Source organism: Arctopsyche grandis, chromosome 9, assembly GCF_051622035.1.
Source record: "Arctopsyche grandis isolate Sample6627 chromosome 9, ASM5162203v2, whole genome shotgun sequence".
In the NCBI taxonomy this organism is placed as follows: Eukaryota; Metazoa; Arthropoda; class Insecta; order Trichoptera; family Hydropsychidae; genus Arctopsyche; species Arctopsyche grandis.
The window spans coordinates 550,035-571,855 of NC_135363.1; the positions used below are offsets into that span (position 1 = coordinate 550,035).

Genomic DNA, 21,821 nt, shown 5'->3' on the forward strand with positions numbered 1-21,821 from the left:
GGCAACCAAACTCGACCATGTCGTATAAGCGAGCCGCCACAATACCAAATGCAATCCTCAGTGTAGTGTGACACAACTATCGGTCAGTTGGTATACCCATCTACGTGAACGGAATCGAGCAACCTTACTTTTTGTTGACGATATAACTTTACGAGTTGACAAAAAATAACTTCATTAAAACCCAACTGAATTTATTTTCGACAGCAGGACCTCTCCAGTACACATACTTCCCCTTCCTACAATTGGCAGCACACAGTCTTCATAAATATATTATGTATTTTAATCCAAGTAGCCATCGACCGTGGTATTTTTTTGTAATCGCCGAAACTAAGGGGTCAAGGGTTCGACCCAACAAGTGTTTGTGATGGGCTTATTGATCGGTCGGTCAGTATCTAGATCGAAATGAAAGGTGAAAATGTTGAAACGGAAGAAGATCAACAGTCAACAGTCAACACTGACCCAAATATCGCAATTGGCCGAAAGCGTTGCAAGCGACGGCCATAGCTGTTAGTCAGCAAACAGCTGTCACCGGATCGATGGCCGACTCCGACTCCGACTCTTATACGCGATTCTAGGTAATATTTGCGGCTTTCCAACACCTTTCCGTCGTCTATCGAAACAATGGACCAATTCTATTTTTCATATTTGCATCCATCGTGTATTGGAATATAAATTAATCTTACGTTCGACTTCTGTCCTTGGATGTGTTATTATTTACTAGAACGTTAAATAGATGAAGTCACAGAAAGACCGTTGAAATTTTCACTGAATATGGAGCAGACTCGAAGGAGTAGTTCGTAAATTAGATGCATTATTATTTCTACAAAAATATTTTTGTTACTTGTGTAGAAAATTCAACCCAAAATGTTGGGACCAATTTATGAAAAGAGGCCGTTGAAAAGACAACGTCTCGGTCCACCTGATGTTTACCCACAAGAAGCTTCCCAAAAAGAAGACGAGCTTACATTGACCAATGTAAAGCACGGCTTTTCTACAACACCACAGCTTATAGATGAATTTGGGACTGCACGAAATTGCACTTTCACTGCGTCTAAGGTTTGCAATAAATATTTACGTATTTGAGAGATTTGAAGAATCGCCATTAAAACAATGTATTAAAATTTTAATGATTGCAGATCGGCGCATACTTTTCTGGTATATTGACTCGAAAAGAAGAGCTCAGTCTTTTACCAGATTGTGGTAAAAAACGACAACATATTAATCCTAAAGACAACTTCTGGCCTGCCACTGCTCGCACCAAAGGTGCTATAGAAGCATGGTTCAAAGATCTTGCTGGTATGCGAAATGCTATTTTAAAATTCGTCACACGTTCATATTATATACATATATTTATGTAGTCTAAAATATTATGTATTTGTTGTTTTAGGTGGCAAGCCGTTAATGTCATTGGCTAAAAAAGCACCAAACTTTAATAAGAAAGAAGAGATCTTTATGACTCTGACTGACCACCAAGTGTCTATGGCTCGTGCTGCTTGGTTTATAAAACTAAGCTCTGCTTACACTGTGGCAGTTTCAGAAGCTAAAATTAAAAAGAGACAGCTGCCTGACCCCACTACTGGTATACATATACATATTATACTATATTAACCTTTATTTTTTTTTGTTTTCATCCTTAATATAATTTTAAAAAAATTTCAGAGTGGACATCAACGTTAATAAAATTTTTAAAAGATCAAATCCCTAAACTTTCTGAGCATTATCAAAACTCTCCAAATAGTAATATTCCCGATAAAACTCCCCCCACCAACTCGGGTATGTTGAATTTATTAATTAAGAATTAAGCTTCAATTAATGTGTTTAATGTGTCATATTAAATTATAGGCAATACAACTCCAGGTTCAAATCAATTAAACTCTTCTGGTGTTAGTAATGGCAATATATCTCAGCATTCCGTCGGAAACAATCAAAATCTACCCAACAATCAAACCAACACTTCGACCACTACCGTTCCACATTCAATGCATTCACCTGGTAATGATCTCATTAAAATTAATATACATACGTATGAACGCATGTATATATCCTAAGTAATGCTAATTCACCTTTTAGCTCAGGGGTCCGGAACTCCGACCAACACTGATTCGAACGTAGATAGTCAACAGGCTTTAAAACATTGGGCGTACTGCATTCAACTCGCCAGATGGCTCATTGAAGAGGGTCTCATCGATCGACACGACTTTCTCACGTGGATTATTGAATTACTTGATAAGCGTACCCCCGACGATGGTTTACTCAGGTGCGTTTCGTATTCACATTCATTTCAGTCCATTCAATACACTTCTTACAGTTTTGAATTCGATTTTAGGTTGTTTTTACCTTTAACCTTACAATATATGACTGAATTTGCTCAATGTGAGCTATTGGCTCGACGTTTGAGTCACACGTGCGCCCGAAAATTAGCTGTCATGTGTCAACAATTAAGCGAAAGTTCAATCCAACAATTAAACGCACCTGGATTGATGGAAAAATGCTTTGCTACCGGTTCAAATAAAACCCAAACCGATCCAAATGAACCAACCATGCAAGAACAAGGTTTTCTATCCGTATATATTATAAACATCTACATACATACATACCAACATATGCATCAAAGTTTATGTGTGTGTATATTTTCATATCAATAATATCTTTTAATATAGTTTCTAGTGCAATCAGTATGTCTCCACTCGATCAAGATGGCAATAATGATTCAAAAGTAAATATTAAAAAAGAAAGAGATTTAGATAATAGAACCAAACCGTCACAGACATCCTCAATATCAACAAGTTGTCCGATTCAACAAGCTTTTGCAGAACTTTTAGCATGCCCTCACCATAGAGACGTATTGCTTCAGCTCAGCACCATTATTCAAGTAAGTTTTTAGTTTTCAACTAAATTGAATGTCAAACAATTTGGAATATTTTAATGAAATATAATTTTGGTCGTTATAGATTATTTGTATTGAATGTCCAACTGCTTTGGTTTGGTCTGGAGTTCCCGATGGAAGGTCTGCCTTACACGGCAGTCCTTTGGATTTACTCCCCATGCCCCCGAGTGCTCTTCCGATGCCTTTCATGGACTCCCCTCTCACTGAAAAATATCGCAAACAAGTACTTTTTCGTATGCTTTTATTATTAAAAAAATTCGTTTTTTATTCATAAATTATGTTTTTTAAGGTTTGTGAAGCCGAACAAGAAATAATCATAAGAAGCAAACGTGCTGAAAGTAAGTGGTGTGCTGATAAATGGCAAACAAGTTCCCAAGGTATAAAAAAATATAAAATAAAATATTTTAGTATTTCATTATTATTATATTTACATAATTCAATATTTGGGTTTTAAATTGTGTTTTTGTTTTTTTAAATTTCAGGTACAAATACTACCCGAGTGTTGGCTGTATTAGAAGCGCTCGATAGACATTCGTTTGATCGCGTCGATTCCGGTAATAATTTAGACCTCCTGTACAACAAAGTTTTTGGAAGCAGTTCTTCTAGCCCGAATTCCTCGCCGACTCAGAATAATAAAGAGAACAATTCTGAAACGAAAGATCCCGTGAGTGTGTGTTGTCCGAGGAATCTTCTGATCGTTGATAGCAAATAAAATAATAGATGTGTACTATATATTTGTGTGTGTCGGTAGGAATGGGCTTGCAGCTATTCAGTTGTGGTGGTTCTGTGTGAATGGGCCGTGTGTAGTGCCAGATGGGGAGAACACCGAGCTGTTGCTACCGCTGCTCTGCTCGATCGACGACAACAACAATTACTGGCTAGTCCATCTTCCCAACAGCCGCCCACTTCACAGGATCACCATGGTATATTAATCACTTTGATGGAATCAATGTACATACATACATATGTGTAGTCCATCTATTTATGTACATATTATACATATGTGTACTTCTATTTCATTTAGGTGTTTGTGACGATAAAGAATCCATAAGTTCTGGTGCTGGCATCTATGGGGGACTACCGATTTTTCAAAATCTACTAATGAGATTTTTGGATAATGACGCTCCGATCTTAGGTTAACATCATATCATCACTATTTATGTATTTCGAATTAGAATTGTTATATTTTTTACTGTAGAATTCACGTTAACTTTGATTTAGAAGAGGGTGCAACAGCGACAGCTCAAAATAAAGCTCAATTCACGAATCTGGTACATCTTTTTGGTGAATTAATAAGAAGAGATGTATTTTCTCACGATGCCTACATGTGTACTCTTATTTCGAGAGGTAAACTTCACGTCTGTGTTGGAACAGATATGTTTGAATATCCTCTTCAATTCTGCTACTTTTATAGGTGACTTGCTCCCGACGACAGAACCTATGATATGTAATCCGGTAGTAAATAGTGTCTCTACTCCAATCAACAATTCAATGCAAGGTGTGGTTGTTAGTGTGCCTCATCATCATACGCCGACTCTCGACGAAGAGATCTTTGCAGGCATTGATTTAAAATCTAAAATTGAGGTTACATATGTAGTTACATAATATAATGATAGTTTTAATTGAATAAAAATAATTTCTTTTTCATTTATATAATTTCACCACATTCACTGTAGGATCATGTTAGAATGGACTATGACGATCCAAAAATCGATGAAGATCTTGGAAAACTTCTTCAGCACATCAAGGAAGATCAACAGAATTCAATGGACGCCCCCGATAGTCCGAAGGAACCTGGCGAGACGACTCATGGGTATTTAATACATGTATAATATTATTGTGGTGATTTCACTCCACAAACTCGATGAAAACTATTTTCTTGTTTTCTATTTAGAATGGATTCGGCGATGATGGGTATGCTGGGTGGAAATGCACCAAGTCCTCGTCACTTATTATATGCCACCCATTTCCCCCTCCCGTGGTCGGAAGGTGACGGCGGTGCTCCACCGCACGACACAAATCAAAGACACGTTTTATTATATGGAGTCGGTAGACACCGCGATGAAGCTAGACATCAAGTTAAAAAAATGTCCAAAGGTACATGGTTTAATTCAAGTGGTTCTGTGATTTTGTATTCTATTTTATTTTTACTTAACGTGTTGTTTTTTTGTTTCCAGAAATATGTAAACTATTCTCCAAGAAATTTTCCATTGATGTAGCTGAAGGTGGAAAAGTAAAAAAACACTCTCGCAGTGAATTTAATTTTGAAGCCGTCACTCAAAAATTTCAGGCATAATCTTGTTTTAATTTCTACTGTAACGGTGTCGAATAATCCAACTAATACATGTACTTATTTTCTAATTTTAGAATATGAATTATTTCGATCAGCACGTCGTATCATGGCAATGTGGTAGTACCGTAATTGAAATGCTTCAAGCCTTTGCCTTGGGTACATCTAGTTATCTCCCCGTGCAAGAACACGTTGCATTTCTTTTTGATTTAATGGAGTTGGCTGTTAACGTTTATGGACTCATTGATATTTGTATTCAGGTAATGATATATGATACGTGCATAGTCCAATTATGTATCTCCTTTTTATTAATTATATTAACTATTTTAGATATTAAAAGAACTCCTTGAAGTTGAATCTGTTCTGGCATCTAGAAGTCCTGGGCAAGGATTGCTGAGAAGCTACACTACTTCATTAGCTTTGTACGTAGTCGGTGTACTGCGTCGCTATCATTGCTGTTTACTATGTACGATTTAAAATGTCTTCATAGTATCATAATTAATAATCTGTCAGTCAAAATTTATAAATGAACCACTGTCTATTTAAATTTTTCCACAGTGTCTACTGACCAAACTAGTGCAGTGTTTGAACAGCTCTGTCGTCTTGTAAAACCTGTAGTGAATCCAGGCGATTGCAGTTCTGCCGAAAGATGCATATTAGGACATCTTCACGATCTTTACACTACCTGCGCCCACTTGCGATCGAAAACACACCAAGCTGAACCTTTTTCCAACGCTTATCCAAAAATTAGGTCACCATTACATTCTGTGAGTTAACTTAGTTTGTAGTAATATATATATAGTTAATTTGAATGGTATTTTTTAGACAAGTGCTTTATGCGGGCTTACAACCTACGCCGTCAAATTTTGTTTATAATCCACAATTTTTGAGTGAAGTTTTCGCTAATCCGCACAGAGGAGGTAAAATTGAGATATCTTGGGCGAGACAATTATCCGAGTCACCAAACAATCGATACAGTTTTGTTTGTTCTGCAATTTTATCCATATGTCGAGAGGTTGATAATGATAGGTACAAGAGTACAAGAGTTCATTTTATCAAATTTTTACATAAATATAATGTTTTTTTTTTAAATTTGATTTGTATTTAACTTTAAGAGTTAACGATATCGCTATTATGTGCGCTGAAATGACAGCTTGCTGTGGAGGCCTTTCTACCGAGTGGCTGGGTGCATTGATGGCCTTGTGCAACAGCTCCAGCTGTCATCAACCAGCTTTCTATCCCGATTTAATGTTGCAAATTGACATTCAAGATTTATCAATGCATAATAATTTAGCTGTTTTCACGTGCATTTTGATAGGTATACAATTTTTTTGTCTTCCATTAAATATATGTATGTACATAGATAAAATTAATCTTTTTCATTATTAATGCTTATTAATGTTATTTTTCTAGCCCGTCATTGTTTTTCACTCGAAGGGTTTGTGTGTAACGTGGCTCTCCCTAGTCTTTTAAATGGTTGTAACAATGAAGGTCGAGCAGAAGCCGGAGCTAGATTAACATGTCATTTACTGTTGAGATTATTCAAAACCATTGAAACTCCTCAACCAGGTATGTATTAAAATAGAAGTTTGCGTTATTATTCGATTAGATGATTTTTTAATTTTTGAATAAAATGCAACATAATGTTACAGGACTTTATTCAGTATCGACATCACCCCATCCTGCACCTGGCTCTCTTCATGCCATTAGATTAAGTTGCGATCGTCATTTATTAGCAGCAGCTCATAAAAACATAGCCGTGGGACCATTGTTAGCAACACTCAAAGCTATCCAAGGTTTTTGTCTTTATAAATTCATTTGACTTTTTATATGGATACACGATACATACGTACATATGTACATATGAATTTTAATCAAATTAAAAAACATGTAACAGTTGTCGGAGACGCTACGGCGAGAGACAGTGGTAAAAATTCAAATGTAATAAAGAAACCGTCTTCGGGTGGCTGTGAACTATCGCACATACTGGGCACGAGCGACGCCAACACTCCAGACACTAATTTGGATCTCATGTCGTAAGTTGTTTTTAAATTGTTAGCAAAATATTGAAATTTTTACATCATTATTCGTAAAACAAGTATGGTGCAATACATGCATATGCTATAGTACCATACCATAATGGTGGTACTACATAAAATATACAATATATAATTATTACTTTTTATAATTATTATTATTATACATTTCATTGTTAAAGTTTTGACGCTCTGTTTACATATGTTCATGCATACATACATGTATGTACATATATCGCAAATATAATATACATATTTAGGACTTATTTATTTTTTATCAACTTGCAAAATTTCATAAACATATTACAATTGGTATACTAATCTTATCAACAACTTTAATAGGTATCCTGAAAATATTTTAATTTGAAATGATTTCGTTGTAGGATGGTAGATATGGAAACATCCAGTGGTCATAGAACTCCTAGGTTTGTCACATTTTATTTTATGCGCAAAATTGACAATGACCCATCATTCCTCACCTTATTGTACTTGAATCACTTTCCATGGCAATGCTGTTAATAGAAAACAGTTAAACCATCTCCAAAGATCTTGTTTAAAAATTGGCTTTAGTTTATATAATATATTCTACATGTATCTATAATACATACACACCTATACGCTATACAAATACATAACACCAGGTAGTTCTTAATATTATATTTAATAAATATATGTAATATATTGATGACAAAATTGTACTCACTGTATGGTTGAGGTCTATTTGCACGCGTACTCCAATTAACTTGTATTATATCATATGCTTTTGTAACACGCTTCAGGTGTGTACATACATACATACATGTATGTATGTTTCGATTTTATCACATTCTACATATGTACATGTGCATATACATATTTTAGAGACTCGTTGTGTAAAAAAAAGTACACATTTTCATGTTCATGTACAATTGTTGATCAATCAATATTCATTAAAAACTACCTGCTTTCTGAATTTTTTTATTTTTTATTTATTAAATAGTGTTAATGTTACATATATTAATTTTCTTAATTTCAAGCCACCTCCAAGAAACATGATCTTTATTTTGTTTGTATGACCATCAACATGTTTTAGATTCCAATCACTGCTTTATGCCTCACTTTATACGCTTTTGTTTGCGTTAATTATTATATACTATTTCTTCCGAAGCCTATAATAGTGACTTTTACGTGTCCTTTCAGTGTTAGATCTTTTCTAGTGTCTTGTAAATTTATTGAAATCCATTTAATTTTTAAATATTTAAACAAACTTACAAATAGTGTTTGAACTTTTTTCTACAAAGTATAAATAAATATATGTATATACATACATATTGTTTACACTCTAAATATAAATACATAAATAATCAATATATGTAGATACATACATATAAATAATGTCTTAATAATGGTTCATTTTAGTTGTAACCACAACGAATTGCAATTTACCAAAAACAGAATTCTATAATAATAATTAGATTATGATATTGTAGCTATTATTGTGGTTTTTTTTTATTCGTTTGTTTTGCAAATGAACCATTCAATATAATTTTGAAATGTGCTTAAAAGTCATCAAAACTGTTTCTCCAGCTTTTTAATCAAAATTTAACTGTTATCGTACACCTGATTAAATTATACATACATGTATCATAATTTTGTTGGCGGGGCGATCTTGGGGGAAGATATGTAATGATACTTTGGGGCAGATGCTGGATGTGGTTAATAATTCAAGAGGCTCTATTATGTCGAGCCATCTGAGAAGAACAACTAACATAATGTATGGATTTGTATGAATGTTATAAAAATGCACGTACATGAGGTTTTCGTATTAAATATACGTACATACATACATATGACCATAGTATATGGGTTAGTAGCAATAATTATGACAGTAGAAAAAAATTCTAATCGTTTTTCTCACTTTCCATATCCTGTTAATGAACAAAAAAAAATTCCCCCTTGTATTTACAGATGCAAGCCACTTTGTTGTTTTTTTTCATTCCATTTAAAAGTAAATGCAACAACACTAAGATCTAATGCTAGTATCTAATATGATAATAAAAAATAATATAAATTGTTTATAACATATTAAAATAAATGGTGTACAACAAGACAGTTAGAAATGTGATTATGACTGTTGGGTGGTGGATGTTTGTAAACTAATAAATATTGCTGTAAATAAATGTATACACATTTGCACAATCACACAAACACATTAATTCTCCTTATTTCTTTCAATTTTCTAAATCTATTGAATCTATTCTTTGATAAACTTGAGCATCTCATAATTTTAATCTTATGCCTTTGTAATAAAAAGTGCGTGTGTGTGTGCATTTGTATATTCATCAAATTTGTGTGCTCGTCAATATGGGTATGAATGTATATATTTTTATTTTTATATATTGCTAATTATACATAATCTGTTTTTTTTTTTTTTTTTTTTTTTTTTTTTTGTCCAATAGACAAAACCAACTCTCGATGGTATCAATGGATACTTCAATGTCTTTGAGTGAATTTGCTCGTCACGTTCTTGCTGAAATATGTGGAGAAGAATGGGTGATGCAAAAATGTCTGCAATCACCAGAGGAACTCTGTCAGCCAGATATGCTTCTAGATTCTATGCTGACACCGAAGCAAGCTCAAAGGTTCTAACATCGGCGATTTCGAGTTTAATTAAATAATACCAATTCTTTAAATGATTGATGTGATGCGAATACTAATTGATTCTGCTTAAAACTTTTCAGATTGCTTCATATGATTTGCTATCCCGAGAGTGCAAATCATACTTCTCCAGATTTGGATCAAAAAACAATGATTACACGTATACTTGAGGTTACTTATTTATTTATTTATTCTCACATATGTACAATGTATGTCTGCACATGTGCATATTTTCGCCATATATGTGTCTATGCATATTGTATGTATGTACATATGTATGCTTGTATATATTTCAGAATTTAGAACAATGGTCACTTAGAATGTCATGGTTAGATTTACAATTGATGTTTAAACAATTTGCGCCAAATAGTCCAGAGCTAAATCAGTGGCTGGAAACAGTAGCTCGTGCAGCGATCGATGTCTTTCACATAACCACACCATCTGTCGTAAATGGCAACAGTAACTCAACAATCTCAAACGACAGCAAAGATTCGTAAGGTTTCAAAGATATTGTCGGTCATATTTGTAGTTTACCCCAATTTTATTAACTAGCCTATATGTTAATTAGAAACATTCCTTTGGATAAGCGTCGGAGTAATTCCATTTGGTTAGTTGCTCCGCTAGTATCGAGATTACCTCCTGCTGTGCAAGGCCGTGTACTACGAGTTGCGGGGCAGTTGCTCGAGGGAACGAGGCACGATAAAAGTCCACCTAATTACAAAGGATCCCAAAAGTATAATACATATTTTCGTGTGATATTTTCGTGTGATAGTTTCAGTTTAGTGATAAATATAAAAATTTCAGTTGTTCGGGAGGTGTGAGAAAAATTATTGGCCAATCTGCACCAGGTCTGTGTCATCAACCATTTTTAACTCTCGTGCTTACGTGCTTACGCGGTCAAGACGATCAAAAAGAAGGACTACTCACTTCACTTCATACTCAGCTTTCTCAATTTTTACAAACTGCCAAAGAAGTACTACATTCGTTTTAATCATTCCATACATATTTTGTTATATGCACTTATTATTTGTTTATTTAATATTTTAGGAACGATTAGGAGGTGTCGAGGATTGGCCGAGTAGAGAATTAGTAGACGGCTTACAACTTCGGTTTTCGTTATTGGGCGGTATGTTTGATATCATTCAGAGAAATGCAACCGTGACAACTGATTGGGCTATTCTTCTCGTGCAACTCATATCTTTTGGTGTTATCGACTACAATAACAACTCGTTAGTTGGATTTCCATAATTCTTCAACTCTTATAATACATATCTATTTTATTCGTTAATTATTCGAAATTTTATCTCATTTTAAGATCATTATTTACGACAGTCATCGACATGCTGGGCACTTTAATTCATTGGACCCTTGCCAGCGACAGCAGCAGTGGAGCAAATCAATCTGGAGACGAAAACAAAAAGCAATACCAGAATTTAATGAAAAAGTTGAAAAAAGAGGTTGGCGAGCGTCAAAGTCCCGAACTGCAATGTGTGCGACAACTTTTACCACTGCCGAAAATTACAATGGAGGTGAGAAAATGCTTTCACAAAATTATTGGCTTTTATGTATATTCTTATGGCGTTTAAATGTTTGCTCATTGTATAGGTAATAGCTTGTGAACCGGTCGGATGTTTAACGGATACCAAAGGTAACAAAATCTCAGGTTTCGATAGCAGTGACAAAAAACAGGTACGTGCATACATATTTATTTACAGACTGAAAATTGAAAAATGTGCTATATCATTTTAATTTTTGGAAAGGGCCTACGCTTGTCGGACAAGCAGAGGGTGTCTGCTTGGGAAATAGTAGAGGGCGGTCGCAGTCCAGCTCCACTATCGTGGGCTTGGTTTGGAGCCACAAAAATGGATCGAAAGCCGCTCACTTATGAACTCACCCACAAGTAATAGACATGTACATGTACCTACATATGTACATATGTACACTCGATATGTTGATCTTTTAACTGCATACATACATATGTATAATCGACTTTTCTAAAAACGATATTGATATGTACACATGTTTTTAAGGTTACTGAGATTTCACACTCACAGTTTAATTAAACCAGCCAGTTACTACCTTGAACCATTACCTTTGCCTCCGGAGGATTTGGATGCTCCATTGGAAAAGGTAGTAAAACACTTCAATTTAATTTTACGAATTTTTCAATTGCATTCTAAATATTCAAAATAACGGAAATAATTTTCAGGGAGGAGATTCTTTGGATCATAGTCCGGGTGGTATGGGTAGAGGCCGTGCTAGAAGTAGAAAAGCGAGAAAAATTAAACCTACTACACAAGTGAGACTTATTCTTACCTTTGTGACATATGTATGTACATACATATTATACATAAATACCTATGTATAATATTATATGTACATATGTATATGTAATACGTATGATGTTATGTACATATGTTCCTTTTCCAAATAATTGTTTCATTTAAATTCGCCAGGTTCCGACTAATATAATGACTCCTTCGCAAATGTATGCGAACGGTGTCGTTGGTATGAACCCAATGCCAAATCAACAAATGAATGTGGGCGGAATGGGTGCTCCCGGCGGCATGATGGGTCCCCAGGGTTCTATGGGTAATCCTAATCAAAACCCCACAAATCAACTGATGACACCTGCCATGCAACAACAACCTGGACAAATGCCCGGCATGGGTGCTCCATTTAACCCGCAACAGCAATGGTTCCCACAGCAAGCAGCTCAAAACTATTATAACCAACAAGGTGTGCCCCCCCCCCCCTATGACATTACTTTTCGATATGTCTCCAGTCGGAGTCAAATTTAATGTTTTTTTTTTTTAATTTGTTGTAGTGAGCCGTTTGGAAAGACCACCAATCAACCAATCGAAGCAAGCTCTCTCTAACATGTTGAGGCAGCGCCAACCTTTAGGAGGTGCCGGCGCATTCCCCTCAGCCGGTGGAGGTCAACATCCAGCGATGACGCCACAACACCGGCCTCCATACACTCGACAACAACCACGTCCACCACCTCCCCACCACATGCAAATTCCAGGACAGCAAGGGTTTGTTTTCTTTTTATTGAATAATACTTCCTTTGCTTTTTTTCACCGTGCATTATTTAATAATAAATGTATGCCACTACAGAAACCAGATGAGTCAGATGGGACAAATGGGTAATCAAATGAATCAAATGGCCGGCCAGATGGGAAATATCGGACAAATTGGAAATCAAATGGGGCAATTGGGTCCTGGTCAAATTGCCAATCAAATGGGTGGACAGATGGGTCAAATGGGAGGACTCACTAATGCGCAAGGTAATCAAGCAATGTTTGGCAATCAACAGTACGGGGGAATGCAACAGGGGGGTATCAATCAAAGTTATGGTGCTTCCGGATACAGCAATCAACAGATGATGCAATCTTCTCAGGGCGTACCTATGAATCAACAAGGTGGCTCTATGGCCCAACAGATGGCACAAATGAGTCAAGGAATGAATCAGGTAACGGTCGAACTAACTAGCCTTTAATTTTCTCTTTATCTGGAAAGATCTTTTCTAAATGTGACCTAATTTACTTAGGGTATGGCGCAAGGTGTTAATCAAATAAACCAAGGCGTAGGACAAATGGGACAAGGCGTGAACCAAATGAATCAGGGAATAAATCCTATGAGTCAATCTGTAGGACAAATGAATCAAGGCGTCGGTCAAATGGGACAAGGCGTCAATCAAATGGTCCAAGGTGGCATGGTTCCGATGACTAGTCAAGCCGGATCGATGGCTAATCAGGGACAACAGTCGGGAATCGCCGGATTCCCTAACCAGCAATCGTTTCAACAGGTTACGATTTTACTTTTGAACACGGTTTGTACGTTTTTCACGCTTTTTATTATACATACATATGATATTACATTACAGAGCATGATGGGAGGGAGGGGAGCTCAAGAAGCTTACATGGCTCAACAGCGTCAAAATACAAGACCACAGTACATGCAGGTAAATTGTTTTTTTACTTTTTTTTACTAGTTGTCATATTATTTTCACAGGACACTTATTTTTTTTTTATATTTCAAGGCTGCAAATGTGACTATGGGTGGTATGGGTGGACCTGCACCACCTTATCCTCGATCTGCGATGCCATCGCAACAAAATCAGCAGTTCCAACAGGTATAAAGATGTATTGAAACACTTTTTAAACTATATTTTATTATATTAATGCGTATATTGTGCTTGTTTTTAACGTATATCGTATTTCGCGGTTATAGCAAGTAAGCCAGCAACGAATGAGACAACAAATGCTGGCTATGCAGCAACAACAACAGCAGCAACAGCAGCAGCAGCAACAGCAACAGCAACAACAGGGCAATCAGCAAGGGGGAATGATGATGTCCAGACAATATCAACCTCCTCCTTACTAATGTTAAGTTTATATACATACATACATATGTATGTATGTATCTGTGTAAGTCTGAATATAATTTATGTATATCGCTTTTTATATATTTTTAATACATATTGTAAATACGCGTATTATAATAGTACATATGTAAATCTGGTATTATTAACCCTTTGACTGCTACAACAACGATAAATCGTTGTTTTGAAATCGGCGAAGATTGCTACGACGATCGTTGTTGACGTCATTAATTGTCGTATTTCAATACTTTCTTTGAGCCACCAGCGCATCAGTGGCATGAAACATTTTTTTTATATACGTATTTATATTTATTTTTCAATCAAGCTTTATAAATATTTATCAATTTTTTAAATAAAAGCTCTTCAATTTCGGGTTCATCATCAAAGTAAATTTCGGGTTCATTGTCAATGTCATATAAGGAGTTATTACTTGGGAATTGATTATTGTCGATAAACCCATTTTCAGAATCAGTAGAGCTGCTGATTTGTCGAGTTCCTCGGCGAGGAGCTATTATTTCGCTTTCATCACTTTCACTGTCCGATATCATTTTGCAGAGTTAAAATAAATGGCAAAAAACAATAGAAATCCGCTTTCAATTATATAGGTCACGAGACGTCACGAATTCATGCAATCAATCAAATGCAACTGAAATGCATACAAAATGTTTATGATACATGTTGAAAAATTATTTGATTATTAGAAACTTCGCATCCTTGTGTGTCTCGCTCACACGTACACAATTAAAACCAAGAAAGAAAGAGAGAAAGACCGCTACCTGTTTCGAATATATCGCATGTTGTAAGGATACATCGATATCTAAAAATAGATTATTGAAAAGAATAAAGCGTCGGAAAACAATTGTCAAAACTTATTTAGTGTATATATGTAGGTATCTCTTTCGCACGCACGCATGTAAAAGCAAGACAGAAAGAGAGAGCACGAGTCCACGACTGCTTCTTAAAAATGTATATAAAGTATTATAAAAATTACGAGTGTTCGGCGAAGTAAGTATGTAAAAAAAAATATTATATTTATTTTTTTTCAAAATAATTACAAATGTTAGCATTTTTCGCTTGGACATTGAAAAACCTCGTAGCAGCCAAAGGGTTAAGGAAAAAAATACACTGGTGATAAGTTTCTTACCCAATGTGTGTTTGGCTACAGAATAATATTCTGTGTAAGCTATATGTAATTTCCAGTTAAGGGTACTTAGTTAACTAAAATTAATTAAATATACTTATGTTTTGATCTTCCACTTACAAACATACATATTTAATGATGGTTTGTTGACCATCTTATGTTAAACAATTTAGTTATTTCATTGCGTTAATGTAAGATGAATAAATAATTTAAAAAATAAATATATGTACATGTACATTTAAGAACACAAAAATGATTTTTTCAAATAAATACTTTATCAAATATTATGTCAATTTTTCATTTTTATTATAACCCTTTAAATTAAAAGATATTGGGATAAGTAGCAGTCGTCGCCTAACATAGAGAGCTAACAACACATACGGTTCACATCAAGGCGATCTCGTGCACGTCACTAATATCTCGATCACAGAATATCTAGCCCTCGAAAATTCCATCCATCGCGAACTATAATGTGATACTAACGAGAATTCGTGTCCCAGATATTCTTTATTCGCGATTTTCGTGGCAATGATTGTGTGCGCGATCGCAATGTGCGAAATAATCCGTTTATTATATATAAGCACAAAAAGTTTGATGATTTTAGATTTAGTGCCCACTCACTTCAAACCATTATATGTAGTTAACTAGCTGTATTACCCGGCTTCGCTCAGTGTTTATAATATAAACCGCTTAAACATGACTAAGCTAATTTAATTAAAAAAAAAAAAAAATTAAAAAAAAATTTAAAAATTTAAAAAAAAAAATAAAAAAAAAATCAAAAAAAAAATAAAAAAAAAATCAAAAAAAAAATAAAAAAAAAATCAAAAAAAAATTTTTAAAAAATCAAAAAAAAAAATTAAAATTTTTTTTTGCCTTCTAGGGCTTCGCCCTCGGCGCCCCCCTGAGCCTTTGCCTTCTAGGGCTTCGCCCCTCCACGCCCCATGAGCAATTGCCGTTTAGGGCTTCGCCCCCATGATCAGTTGCCTTTTAGGGCTTCGCCCCTCCGCGCCCCCATGATTAAAAGCCGTCTAGGGCTTCGCCCCCCTAAGTTAATGCCTTTTAGGGCTTCGCCCCCCGCGCCCCAAAGATTAATTGCCGTTTAGGGCTTCGCCCCCCTTAGTTAATGCCTTTTAGGGCTTCGCCCCTCCGCACCCCCATGATTAAATGCCGTCTAGGGCTTCGCCCCCCTTAGTTAATGCCTTTTAGGGCTTCGCCCCCCGCGCCCCCAAGATTAATTGCCGTTTAGGGCTTCGCCCCCCTTAGTTAATGCCTTTTAGGGCTTCGCCCCTCCGCGCCCCCATGATTAAATGCCGTCTAAGGCTTCGCCCCCATGATCAGTTGCCTTTTAGGGCTTCGCCCCCCGCGCCCCCAAGATTAATTGCCGTTTAGGGCTTCGCCCCCCTTAGTTAATGCCTTTTAGGGCTTCGCCCCTCCGCGCCCCCATGATTAAATGCCGTCTAAGGCTTCGCCCCCATGATCAGTTGCCTTTTAGGGCTTCGCCCCTCCGCGCCCCCATGATTAATTGCCGTCTAGGGCTTCGCCCCCCTTAGTTAATGCCTATTAGGGCTTGCGCCCCATGAGGCTGGGCCCCCCGGGCCCCCTTCGGGGCCCCACGGGGCTGCGCCCCTTGTGGCGCCCCCTTTTGAGCCCCATGGGGCTGCGCCCCATGAGGCTGGGCCCCCCGGGCCCCCTTCGGGGCCCCACGGGGCTGCGCCCCTTGTGGCACCCCCTTTTGAGCCCCATGGGGCTGCGCCCCATGAGGCTAGGCCCCCCGGGCCCCCACGGGGCTGCGCCCCTTGTGGCGCCCCCTTTTGAGCCCCATGGGGCTGCGCCCCATGAGGCTGGGCCCCCCGGGCCCCCTTCGGGGCCCCACGGGGCTGCGCCCCTTGTGGCGCCCCCTTTTGAGCCCCATGAGGCTGGGCCCCCCGGGCCCCCTTCGGGGCCCCACGGGGCTGCGCCCCTTGTGGCGCCCCCTTTTGAGCCTCATGGGGCTGCGCCCCATGAGGCTGGGCCCCACGGGGCTGCGCCCCTTGTGGCGCCCCCTTTTGAGCCCCATGGGGCTGCGCCCCATGAGGCTGGGCCCCCCGCGCCCCCTTCGGGGCTTCACGGGGCTGCGCCCCTTGTGGCACCCCCTTTTGAGCCCCATGAGGCTGGGCCCCACGGGGCTGCGCCCCTTGTGGCGCCCCCTTTTGATCCCCATGGGGCTGCGCCCCATGAGGCTGGGGCCCCACGGGGCTGCGCCCCTTGTGGCGCCCCTGGCGGGGCCCCATTAAACTACTCGCCTTGCGCCCCCGCGGGGGTGAATCCATTGAATCGAAAAAAACAAATCGGCGCCCATGGATCGAAAAAAAAAAAATCGAATCACGTGTTCGATGACGTCACCGATCTACGGACGACGACGACGAAAACGAAGGATACATACATACATACAAAGTCTCTTTCCAAATTATAGATTAGAGATTGCAAATCGAGCATCGAGTTCGGAAATAAAAGTATCTATACTCGCGAAAAGGAAGATACGCATTGAATCTTCACTGGTTTCATTCGATGTTTTTGTCATCTTACCAGTTGTCGACAGTACAAAATATTCTGACAATTTTTTCGATAATAATTGAGCTCTCTTTGGTCTATAATTGTTTTCATTTGGTGGAACCCCAGTTAGAACTGTTATTACATCGGCTTCTTTTAAAATCCCATCCCAATTGTCGTTGCTTCTCAACGTGCTAAAATCATTTATTGTGAATTTTATCAACGATTCTGCTGATGTGGTTCGGTGATTACATCCCAGTGAATCGCTACCAGGATAACCGCCGTTATGAAAATTGCGCGCGCGGTCTCCTGTCGCACAAGAAAACTGCCCAAATATTGCTAAGCAAATGTTTTTTTTTACGTATATGTATGGCGATTCTTTTCTTGGCCTAGACTATGCTACTTAAAAGTAACATAAGAAATAACTGACTTCATTGGCATTCATAGATCATAGTATTTCATTAATCAATAAATTCATACTATTTCCTAAATGCACACTATGCCTAAATATAGGGGAGGCAAATTCCCCCCCTACCCCATGCCCCCCAAAATGACGTCCCTGCTTCCAAATGTTACATTTTTTGTTGTACTGCTTGCAAATTTTCCTTTTTTTTCAAATAAATTGATTTTTTGCTGTTTTTATTAATAACGCCACTAACAATTTTTATTTGTTTGTGCATGTTGAAATGATCGTGTGTTTTTCCAATGTCCTATTTCATTGCATTTTTCTTCCAAGTCCTTCTCTTTTTTATTTTCTACAAGACCTCTTCTTAGGTTTACTTCGCAAACGATTCAGTATCTTTTCCTACAGTCTTCTGATCGTTTTGAAACTTTGCCACTTTGCGCGGTTTGGTCAACAATAGATAACAATAGGAATTGTTAAGGCATGACTGTTTAATGTAATCTGATGTCAACAAATCAACATGGCCGAGTTGGTCTCAACTCACACGATGGTGGCTAAAACTCGACCTTGTCGTATAGCCGCCACAATACGTTTAAAAAATGCTGCAATTTTGACCATCTTGACGTCTTATTTTGAATCAAGCGGTGGATATCTTAGTATCGAGCGTTGTCTGTATTTTTAAATGTTATACAGCGATCCATTAAGTCTAGAATTTTAGTACAAATGCATGCGATTTTTGCCGTCCATATGGACTGCAGACCTCCCAGTATAGTACATATGCAGGCTATTTTTGTCTGCATTTGATCACCGGTATGGTCAATGAGCTATTACATCCCGATTAATCTCTCCAGCCCCCCCCCTCTATGAATTCTCACAAGCCGCCACTGAAATTTACACATTTCAAATAACACCAATCGTTGATAAATAAATATTATATAGTGCTAGAGTGGACGGGGGTGGGGCCGCGAGTCACGACAAATTATATTATACATATAATTGTATGGATGTGTGTCACGAGGTATTTATTTTGTAACTGAAATTCGGTGGCCAATAAAGGTCTGTTCATACTTAACAGCACTGCACGGTTTCAGCACTGCACGACTCCGTTTCAAATATGTCATTTTATTACATTTCTATTCATATCTACCTACACGTCGCGGTCATGTCACGTTTACAGCAATTTGGCCGAGTGCAAGGCAAAATCGGTTTACTTATACATTAGAAGCCATGACGATACGGCACAATATTGCTTACGTCGTATTGTCGAGTACTTGCAATATGAATGCATACACGTGCATTCGTAGCTACGCGTCAGAATACAAGTCAGCAAAAATGTGTCGACGTTTATCGAACGAAAAATTATGTATAATCACGCTGTTGTTGGAAGAAGAAGCTCAAGAAGGCAATAAAAAAGCACGGAGGCGTTTTGATGTGCATCCCATGTTAAAAAATAGAAAAACCGAAGGAGAGTTTTGGTTAAGGAGCTTGTGGATGATGAACAAATTTTTTTTAAATATTTCCGTAAAAAATTTAAATTTTTTTTAAATATTTGCGCCAAAACCATGTCGAAAGATTGAACAGCTGTAAATGTGCGCGCGCAGAATACGGGAGGAAAAGCATGTTCCTCTTGTTCCTGTGGTATCCTGCTCGCGCAAATTAAGTGAGTATGTACCGTTTACCATGTACCATTTTTTTTATCTTTCGATTTTCGATCTTTGCCTTCCGATATTTGCGTTTTCTGTCATTTAACATTCTGTCTCGTCACGTAGACCCGTATGTAGATATGAATGTGTTATATGTATTTACACATGCGTAAATATTATTACTAGTCGAAAAATAGATATGTACATATGGTTCGGTGATTACTGGTCACAAATTACTCGTCACAAAGTCACTAAAATCTCTATAATGGAACATCTGGCAGCCGAAAAGTCCATCATACTAACGATGACTACCATAGTAACGAGAACTTGAGTGCCAAATATTGTGTATTCGCGATTTTCATGGCAAAAATTGTCTTTGTGACCACCTCAATGTGACGAATAGTCCAATTACCGTACATATGTAATAGTTGTAGAATAGTTGTCATGGTCAAGATTGGGATTAGATTTGGGATAGAGTGTGAGTGTGAGTGGGAGCGAGTGTCAAGTGTGACAGGCCGCCTGTCGCAGTGTCGCGATGGCGGGTAACTTCTGGCAGAGCTCTCATCACCAGCAGTGGATCCTGGACAAGCAGGATTTGGTGCGCGAGCGACAACACGACCTGGCCATCCTCTCCGACGAGGAGTACCAGAAGGTGTTCAGTTTCTTCGCGAGCCTCATTCAAGTGCTCGGCGAGCAGTTGAAGTTGCGGCAGCAGGTCATCGCCACGGCCACCGTCTACTTCAAACGCTTCTACGCCAGAAACTCGCTCAAGTGCATAGACCCCCTTCTGCTGGCTCCCACCTGTATCTTTCTCTCCTCCAAAGTCGAAGAGTTCGGCGTCATCTCCAACTCGCGTCTCATCACCACCTGCCAGACTGTCATCAAGAACAAATTCAGCTATGCCTACAGTCAACAAGAGTTCCCCTACAGAACCAACCACATTCTCGAGTGCGAATTCTACCTGCTGGAAAACCTAGACTGCTGTCTTATAGTGTATCAGCCATATCGGCCGTTGCTTTTGTTCATTCAGGACATTGACACGGAACAGCGACTCTTGACTGTGGCTTGGAGAATCGTCAACGATTCGCTCAGAACTGACGTCAGTCTGCTCTACCCTCCTTATCAAGTACGTGCTCGATCGATCTATCCAAATGTATACTCATTCACTGCCTACCATACTATACTAAATATATATATTGTATGTGAAATCGTCATTTTCAGATTGCTATAGGATGTTTACACATTGCTTGTGTCATATTACAAATGGAATTAAAAAATTGGTTTGCAGAATTGAATGTGGACATGGAAAAGGTAAAATTAAAACAAATTTTGCTCATTATCTTTTTAAAATAGTGGTGTATATTAATTAACAAGATAAAATAATATGTTGTAATGTTTGGTTTTTCGTTATATTTTTAGGTGCAAGAGATCGTTCGCTCCATTACCAATTGGTATGAAATGTTGCGAAGTTATGACGAAAAGAAAGAAATTCAAGCTCTTCTAGCAAAAATGCCCAAACCGAAACCAGCACCACAGCGATGAGGCTAATAAAGCGTCTTTCACTACTTTATGTTTGAGGTTGATTTTTTGTACCAAAATATTATCTTATAAGTCGATCGTAATATTATATTATATTTTTAAAAAAGAAAACGTGGAAATAAATGATTTAAAAAATAATTATATTTTACATAAATGTACATTGTAGCACTTACTGTCTTCTAGTGGGGTTTAATGTTCTTCTGACATTCTGAAAATGAAGATTATCTGTTTCGAGAGGATTACATACTCTATGCAGGTGATTTGCTCTTCAACGTAAAACAGCAACGTTTCTTTAATAATATATAGTGTCAGAGAAATAAAAACTGCAA

General features: G+C 37.8%; 3 protein-coding genes and 1 long non-coding RNA gene across 4 annotated transcripts in view; 3 read left to right on the top strand and 1 right to left on the bottom strand.

The window, feature by feature from the left end:
* The window catches only part of LOC143916841 (uncharacterized), a 504,240-nt gene that overhangs the window by 247,152 nt on the left and 235,267 nt on the right, over positions 1 to 21,821 (top strand). The gene's annotated exons all lie outside the window — the stretch shown is intronic.
* LOC143916321 (uncharacterized) overlaps positions 1 to 21,821 on the bottom strand; it is a 59,487-nt gene that overhangs the window by 7,825 nt on the left and 29,841 nt on the right. The window lies entirely within an intron of this gene.
* On the top strand, positions 472 to 14,980 carry kto (mediator complex subunit kohtalo). The gene is made up of 46 exons (XM_077437329.1): positions 472 to 575; positions 850 to 1,056; positions 1,137 to 1,296; positions 1,388 to 1,579; positions 1,660 to 1,773; positions 1,843 to 1,992; positions 2,071 to 2,257; positions 2,327 to 2,553; positions 2,661 to 2,872; positions 2,952 to 3,110; positions 3,177 to 3,264; positions 3,370 to 3,551; positions 3,639 to 3,810; positions 3,912 to 4,022; positions 4,109 to 4,234; positions 4,302 to 4,471; positions 4,564 to 4,700; positions 4,782 to 4,984; positions 5,065 to 5,177; positions 5,255 to 5,437; positions 5,508 to 5,643; positions 5,736 to 5,928; positions 6,003 to 6,206; positions 6,293 to 6,495; positions 6,591 to 6,746; positions 6,830 to 6,973; positions 7,075 to 7,213; positions 7,597 to 7,638; positions 9,652 to 9,834; positions 9,934 to 10,021; positions 10,147 to 10,343; positions 10,419 to 10,583; positions 10,655 to 10,823; positions 10,898 to 11,079; positions 11,166 to 11,379; positions 11,456 to 11,539; positions 11,611 to 11,750; positions 11,881 to 11,980; positions 12,060 to 12,149; positions 12,307 to 12,589; positions 12,678 to 12,888; positions 12,971 to 13,325; positions 13,404 to 13,661; positions 13,740 to 13,817; positions 13,896 to 13,988; positions 14,087 to 14,980. The coding sequence occupies exons 2-46, from the start codon at positions 865 to 867 to the stop codon at positions 14,237 to 14,239; spliced, it is 7,338 nt and encodes a 2,445-aa protein (XP_077293455.1). The 5' UTR covers positions 472 to 575; positions 850 to 864; the 3' UTR covers positions 14,240 to 14,980.
* On the top strand, positions 3,558 to 21,819 carry CycC (cyclin C). The gene is made up of 4 exons (XM_077437342.1): positions 3,558 to 3,561; positions 20,482 to 21,079; positions 21,175 to 21,264; positions 21,373 to 21,819. Exons 2-4 carry the CDS (start codon positions 20,489 to 20,491, stop codon positions 21,493 to 21,495), a joined length of 804 nt encoding a protein of 267 aa, XP_077293468.1. The 5' UTR covers positions 3,558 to 3,561; positions 20,482 to 20,488; the 3' UTR covers positions 21,496 to 21,819.